The 7,703-nt window shown below is 47.1% G+C and overlaps 1 protein-coding gene across 1 annotated transcript in view; it reads left to right on the top strand.

The window, feature by feature from the left end:
- DGKA (diacylglycerol kinase alpha) overlaps positions 1-2,878 on the top strand; it is a 7,109-nt gene extending 4,231 nt beyond the window's left edge. Inside the window, exons 10-18 of the mRNA XM_025401438.1 lie at positions 201-289; positions 427-546; positions 734-832; positions 1,007-1,090; positions 1,362-1,435; positions 1,622-1,696; positions 2,107-2,192; positions 2,283-2,372; positions 2,868-2,878. Of these exons, the coding sequence (XP_025257223.1) occupies positions 201-289; positions 427-546; positions 734-832; positions 1,007-1,090; positions 1,362-1,435; positions 1,622-1,696; positions 2,107-2,192; positions 2,283-2,372; positions 2,868-2,878 (728 nt within the window). The remainder of the gene's footprint in view (positions 1-200; positions 290-426; positions 547-733; positions 833-1,006; positions 1,091-1,361; positions 1,436-1,621; positions 1,697-2,106; positions 2,193-2,282; positions 2,373-2,867) is intronic.
- The last annotated feature ends 4,825 nt before the right edge of the window (positions 2,879-7,703 follow it).

Genomic DNA, 7,703 nt, shown 5'->3' on the forward strand with positions numbered 1-7,703 from the left:
AAAAAAAAAAAAAAAAAAAAAAAAAAAAAAAAAAAAAAGAAAAAGGCATGGCTTTTGGAAGCGGGCACTTCACCCCAAACTTTTATTCTGGTACACCCTGAAGCAAGGGATCACATATCTGATCCTGCCTCACCCCCAGGTAAGAAGGAAATAGGGGGAGGGGCTCAGCTAAGCCTCCCAACTTCTTTCTTCTCCCTCAGTCTGTAAGTACACTGTTCACGACCAGTGTGCCATGAAAGCCCTGCCTTGTGAAGTCAGCACCTATGCCAAGTCTCGGAAGGACATTGGTGTGAGTGACCTCAAGCCCCTGCTCCCAACATCACCTCCATCCTGGCCCTGGCCCTTGGCCCATTGCTGCCCTCAGCTCCTCCCTCCCCTAGGTTCTGCTCAGACCCTCCCAGACAAGGGACTGCCTTTCTCCCCAAGGTCCAATCACATGTGTGGGTGCGAGGAGGCTGTGAGTCCGGGCGCTGCGACCGCTGTCAGAAAAAGATCCGGATCTACCACAGTCTAACCGGGCTGCATTGTGTATGGTGCCACCTAGAGGTCAGTTTGGGAGCCATGCCTCCTGGCTGCGTCTTAGGGCCCCGCAGAGCTGCCCTCTCCACGGGCCTCCCAGCCACACCTCCCTTACAGCCACAGTTGCCCCAGGGGCTCTTTCCAGCCCAAACTGCCAGGTTGAGAGGAGACAGGGTTCCCTTCGTGATCTCTCTGTGCCCACCTCGTCTTTCAGATCCACGATGACTGCCTGCAAGCGGTGGGCCATGAGTGTGACTGTGGGCTGCTCCGAGATCACATCCTGCCTCCATCTTCCATCTATCCTAGTGTCCTGGTGAGACCCTCCGCCGCAGTGAGGAAGGGACAGGAGTGCCTCCCCGATTTCCCACACTCACTGAGTGGCATTTAGAATAGAGAGCTCATACTTTTAGGATTCAAGTCAGACCCCTCTGTTTAGGGATTCGTGCACAATACAGCTTTCCTTCCCTCTGCTTTCTTCCCCTCCCAGGCCTCTGGACCGGATCGTAAAAATAGCAAAACAAGCCAGAAGACCATGGATGATTTAAATTTGAGCACCTCTGAGGCTCTGCGGGTACAGGGCTAAGAGTCTGGGGCTTCATGATGGGGGCCGATTTTTCACTGGATCCCTCATGGGTGGGAATGAAGTGGGAGTGCCTGGTGGGGGGCGGTTGATGCTCACTCTCCAGAAACTCCACCATGGTGGGGGAGGGAAGGGGAGGGAAACAGGAGGGAGGAGGAAAATATCTTGGTGGAATGCCAGCCCTCTGCCCCTGTCTCCAGGGCCCACCTTAACTCTGACAAAATCCTGCTTTCTTTATCTTTACTTTCTTCCCCCAATGCAGATTGACCCTGTTCCTAACACTCACCCACTTCTTGTCTTTGTCAATCCTAAGAGTGGCGGGAAGCAGGGGCAGAGGTGAGGAGAGATATATTGGGCCTTCTAAGATGAGAGGGAGGGCCTGCCTGCAGCACTTGGAAGGTGGAAGGGGATGTGTGTGTGTCTGGAGGGGCATACCTTGAGGAACACATCAAGAGGGTGAGGTTCAGAAGATCACCCCCTACCCCTGCGCCTGCCATGAGCTTTTCTTTTTCCCACACACAGGGTGCTCTGGAAGTTCCAGTATATATTAAACCCTCGACAGGTGTTCAACCTCCTGAAGGATGGTCCTGAGATAGGGTGAGCACAGGTTAGGGGCTGTATCACAGTGTTTTCGTTGATCTGTGTATCTGTATATGTTAGGAGAGTGCAGGAAAGAGCGCAGTTGGGAGAGGAGGGCTAGAGATCCCCAAGAGGCCAGAATTCGGAATGTTTCCTTCCCTAGGATCACTGGGTATCCCATCCTCCGAGCTCTCTGGCCCATCTCTGTACTGCTCTCCAAGAATGAAGATACCAATTTTTCCCTAACCACTGAGGAGTGGCTATAACTTTCCCCATTGTTCTTTTCTCTGACCTTCATAGAAACTCAAGTCTTTTGACAAAAAGGAGGAGGGTCCTAAGGAATGAGAGACAAGAAGCAATGTGCCTGCCCAGGAGTTGGGTAACCTCAGTCCTGTTATCCTTCATCTTCTCTCTCCCCTTTGTCTCAGGCTCCGATTGTTCAAGGATGTTCCTGATGGCCGGATTTTGGTGTGTGGTGGAGATGGCACAGTAGGCTGGATTCTAGAGACCATTGGTCAGTGCAGGGAGGGGCTCTAGGAAGAGATTGGAGTCGTAGTCTTGCAGAGCTAACTCACTCCATCCTTCTCTTCACCTGCCTCCGCAGACAAAGCTAACTTGCCAGTTTTGCCTCCTGTTGCTGTGTTGCCCCTGGGTACTGGAAATGATCTGGCTCGATGCCTAAGATGGGGAGGAGGTAAGTGGTTAGAAATTGTTTTGCTGTAGGATGTGGGGAGTTGTGTAGGATGGGAAAGGCACTTGGAAAAGAAACTAGGCATCTGGTATAGAAAGAGGATTGGGGAAGAAGAGGGGCACAGACAGGTGGTTACAAAAGTGGAATGTCCAAAAAGAAGACAGCTTTGGAAGAAGCAGGGACCACAATCTGAACCTAGAAGGGTCAAGGGTGATAGTCCCCTTTCCTGTAAATATTTTTATGTTTCTCCCAACCAACTCTTATGGCTCAGAGAATCAAGGAATATGGGGGTGGGGAACAATGTGAGAATAAGGAAGGTTGTATCAGCTAAGCCAGATGCTGACTGATGGAGCTAGCAGGGAGCTTGGTCATGTCTCATTCACTCATTCAAACAATTAACCAAGTAGTCATTAATTAATTCACTATGACTTTTTTCCGAGTATTGCAATAGTCTCCTAACTGCTCTCCCGTTTCTAATCTCTTGTGCCTTTCAAACAGAAAGAGTTTGAGGGATAGCATTGGTAGATAAAGAGGTCAGTGTAGGGCAGATTGTGTTTGAGGAATCTTGGAGTTGAGGTTATTGGGTTCAGAGTCCAGCTCTAAGATCTTTTTTTTTTTTTTTTTTTTTTGAGACGGAGTCTCGCTGTGTCGCCCAGGCTGGAGTGCAGTGGCCGGATCTCAGCTCACTGCAAGCTCCGCCTCCCGGGTTTTTACGCCATTCTCCTGCCTCAGCCTCCCGAGTAGCCGGGACTACAGGCGCCTGCCACCTCGCCCGGCTAGTTTTTCGTATTTTTTTAGTAGAGACGGGGTTTCACCGTGTTAGCCAGGATGGTCTCGAACTCCTGACCTCGTGATCTGCCCGTCTCGGCCTCCCAAAGTGCTGGGATTACAGGCTTGAGCCACCGCGCCCGGCCAGCTCTAAGATCTTGCTGGAGATCTTATGGAATAGAGATCTGCTAAGGGCAGCGGAAGGCATTCTAGATGGAGGAAGTAGTGTAAGGCCAGAGGAGCCACCAAACAACATGGTGGTGCATTGGGGGAACTGTAAGTCATTCGTCATGATTGGGACATAGGGTGCAAGGTGGAAAACGTGGAGAGGGAAGACTAGTTGAGCAGAGTCCAGATTATGGAGGGTTATGAATACTGTGCCGGGGAGTTTTTAATTTTATCCTGCCAGTGATTGCAAGCTGACAGCCCACAGTAATTATTTTGTGTTGTTTTGTATTGGTTGCCTTGCAGTGTTTTCAATTTCTTTGTACTTGATTATTTCTAAGTGGGACATGTATTCTTCAGTTTGTCACAATCCCGTTGGCTCCCTGCTAGTCCCTTATTCACTTTACCTTTCTTTTTTTTTTTTTTTTCCTTAAGATGGAGTCTCGCTCTGTTGCCCAGGCTGGAGTGCAGTGGTGCCACCTCAGCTCACTGCAACCTCTGCCTCCCAGGTTCAAGTGATTCTCCTGTCTCAGCCTCCCGAGTAGCTGGGATTACAGGTGTGTAATCTGCCCATCATGCCTGGCTAATTTTTGTATTTTTAGTAGAGACGAGGTTTCACCATGTTGGCCAGGCTGGTCTCAAACTCCTGACCTCAAGTGATCCGCCCACCTAGGCCTCCCAAAGTGTTGGCATTACAGGCATGAGCCACCACGCCCAACCCACTTTACCATTCATGCCACTCAGGTATTTGAGTGTGCAATCCTTGCACTATGGGCGAACTCTTTTTTTTCTTTTCTTTTTTTTTTTAACCCAATCAAACAAGCAGCAGTCAGAAGGAACTCAATGTCAAGTAAAAGATGTAACTAAAAGAAACATTAGGAAGAAAGATCTCTGAGCGCTTATTATAATTTAAGTTTTATATGTAGACATATAACCAATTCTTTGACCAATTTTCAGATCCTCAACATCTGACTTTTTCATTTATAATATTAGACATTTTGAAATTACATGTTTTATGTCTTCCCTGTATTCTGCAAACAAGAATCAAGTTAACATAACCAAACAAACAAGTTAGCAGAAAACATTGCAGTTTTCTGGTAACTCAACCTGAATCAGGACAATAAGGACATAAATATAGCACTAATGAAAATAGTGGGGCTGGGCACAGTGGTTCCTTCCTGTAATCCCAACACTTTAGGAGGCTGAGATCAGAAGATCACTTTAAGCCAGGAGCTGGAGACCAGCCTGGACAACAAAGTGAGACCAAGTCTCTACAAAATATTTTTTAAAAAATTAACTGGGCATGGTGGCACATGCCTGTAGTCCCAACAACTCAGGAGGTAGAGACTGGGGGATTCCTTGAGCACAGGAGTTTCAGGCTGCAATGAGCTATGATTGGGCCACTGCACTCAATCCTGAGTGACACAGTAAGAACCCATCTCTAAAAATAAGCAAACACACAAATAAATAGCCAGGCATGGTGGTGCATGCCTATAGTCCCAGCTGAGGTTGAGGTGGGAGGATTGCTTCAGCTGAAAAGATCAAGGCTGTAGTGAGCCATGATTGCACCACTGCACTCCAGCCTGGGCAACAGTGTGAGACTTTAAATTTAAAAATAAGAAGGAAAGGCTGGGCGCGGTGGCTCAAGCCTGTAATCCCAGCACTTTGGGAGGCCGAGACGGGCGGATCACAAGGTCAGGAGATCGAGACCATCCTGGCTAACCCGGTGAAACCCCGTCTCTACTAAAAAATACAAAAAACTAGCCGGGCGAGGTGGCGGGCGCCTGTAGTCCCAGCTACTCTGGAGGCTGAGGCAGGAGAATGGCGTGAACCCGGGAGGCGGAGCTTGCAGTGAGCTGAGATCCCGCCACTGCACTCCAGCCTGGGCGACAGAGCGAGACTCCGTCTCAAAAAAAAAAAAAAAAAAGTAAGAAGGAAAACATGTTGACACTGAAAAAATCATGAGGTTTGAAGAGAGGGGATTGAAAACAGTATCACTATGGGAGCTCTGTGGAAGATGGATTGTAGGAAGGAGACTCTGTGGAAGATGGATTGTAGGAAATTACCTGTTTTGCAGTAGTCCAGACAAGAGATGATGAACACAGAAGCCAAGGCAGCAGCAGTGGAGTTAATGAGGTAGAAGCCACAGCTCTGGATAACTGACAGGTTGTGGAGGAGGAGGTAGAGACAAGTCTAGGACATTTCCTAGGTTTGTGGACTCAGCAGATGGGGGTGGCATTTATTTATTCATTTATTCATTTATTTATTTATTTATTTTGAGACAGAGTCTTGCTCTCTTGCCTAGACTGGAGTGCAGTGGCACAATCTCAGCTCACTGCAACCTCCACCTCCCAGGTTCCGACAATTCTCCTGCCTCAGCCTCCTGAGTAGCTGGGATTACAGGCGTCCACCACCACATCCAGCTAGTTTTTGTATTTTAAGTGGAGATGAGATTTCACCATGCTGGCCAGGCTGGTCTCGAACTTCTGACCTCAGGTGATCCACCTGCCTCTGACTCCCAAAGTGCTGGGATTATATGCATAAGCCACCGCACCCAGCCTCGGGGTGGATTTATTAAGATAGGGAATACAGGAGGAAGATCAGTTTAAGGAAGAAAAATTCAGTTTGGGGCAGGTGGAGATGTTATGGTGGGTGGTTAGAAATACGTATCAGGAATTTAGGAGAGAAGTCAAATATTTTAGGAGATACATGTTTAAGAGTCCTCTGCGCCTAGGTGGTAATTGACATTCTGAGAGTAGCTGCGATTACCCAGGCAAAGAGGTAAGAGAAGGTGAACAAGGACAGCAAGATCCTGGTAAACACCCTATTTAACAGTTGAGCAGAGGAAGAGGAGTTATTAAAGGAGTCTGCATTAGTGTCCCATTGCTGCTGTCACCAATTACCACAAACAGTGGCTTAAAGCAACACAAATTTATTATCTTACAGTTCTGGATGAAAGAAGTCCAAAATGGGTCTCACTAGGCTAAAATCAAGGTGTTAGCAGAGCTGAGTTCTTTTCTAGAGGCTCTAGGGAAGAATCCTTTGCTTTTTCTAGTTTCAACAAGCTATCTGCATTCCTCAGCTCAAGGTCCCCCTTCCAACCAGTGAGTGGTCTTATCACTCCAACCCCTGCTTCCATAGTCACATCTCCTTTTACAACTCTTTTCTCCTGCCTTCCTCTTTCACTTATAAGGACCCCTGTGATTATGCTGGTACCACCCGGATAATCCAGTATGATCTCCCATCTGAAAATCCTCGTTTCTTTGTTTGTTTGTTTTTAGACAGAGTCTACCTCTGTTGCCCAGGCTGGAGTGCAGTGGCACAATCTTGGCTCATTGCAACCTTGGCCTCCCTGGTTCAAGCGATTCTCATGTCGCAGCCTCCCAGGTAGCTGGGATTACAAGCCTGTGCCAACACGCCTGCTAATTTTTGTATTTTTAGTAGAAACAGGTTTTACTGTGTTGCCCATGCTGGTCTCGAACTCCTGACCTCAAGTGAATCGCCTGCCTCAGCCTCCCACAGCCTCCCAAAGTGCTGGGATTACAGGTGTGAGCCACTGCGCCTGGCCTATGGAGACATTTTTAAAACCTTTTTTCTCCCCTGACTACAATTATAATACACGCTGGTGGTAAAAAAAATAGCTCAAACATTTCATATATATGTGCCAAGAAAGTGAAAGCTCCCTATAATCTATGCCCTACAGTTTTGGGGGCTGTTCCTCCATGTTTTACTTCCTAGACACAAACTAACATATATTTAAACAATGAGATCATTTTATAGATGTTTTTCTTCTTTTTCTAACTTAACAGTTCATATTGGTTATCATTATATTTCTATACAGTCAGGTTTGCTTCATCCATTTTAGGACTGAATTGGATGTGTAATCATTTATAAACAGTTGTGTGAATGTGTAATCATTTATAAACAGTTCCCTATTGGTGGACATTCATTTATAAACAGTTCCCTATTGGTAGCATTCAGTTTTTTAATCTTACAAACCATGGTGCAGTGAACACTCATACATCTATCTCTGCGCATAGATATGAACATTTCTCTAGGAGAGATTTCTAGAAGTAGAATTGCTGATTTGGAGAATATGAACATTTTTATTTTATTTTATTTTATTTTTTGAGACAGAGTTCCACTCTTGTTGTCCAGGCTGGAGTGCAATAGCACAATCTTGGCTCACTGCAACCTCTACCTCCCGGTTCAAGCGATTCTTGTGCCTCAGCCTCCCCAGTAGCTGGGACTAAAGGCATGCGCCACCATACCTGGCTAATTTTTTGTATTTTCAGTGGAGATGAGGTTTCACCATGTTGGTCAGGCTGATCTCGAACTTTGACCTCAGGTGAGCCTCCTGCTTTGGCCTCCCAAAGTCCTGGGATTACAAGTGTGAGCCAC

The sequence above is a fragment of the Theropithecus gelada genome, chromosome 11 (genome assembly GCF_003255815.1).
Source record: "Theropithecus gelada isolate Dixy chromosome 11, Tgel_1.0, whole genome shotgun sequence".
Lineage (NCBI taxonomy): Eukaryota > Metazoa > Chordata > Mammalia > Primates > Cercopithecidae > Theropithecus > Theropithecus gelada.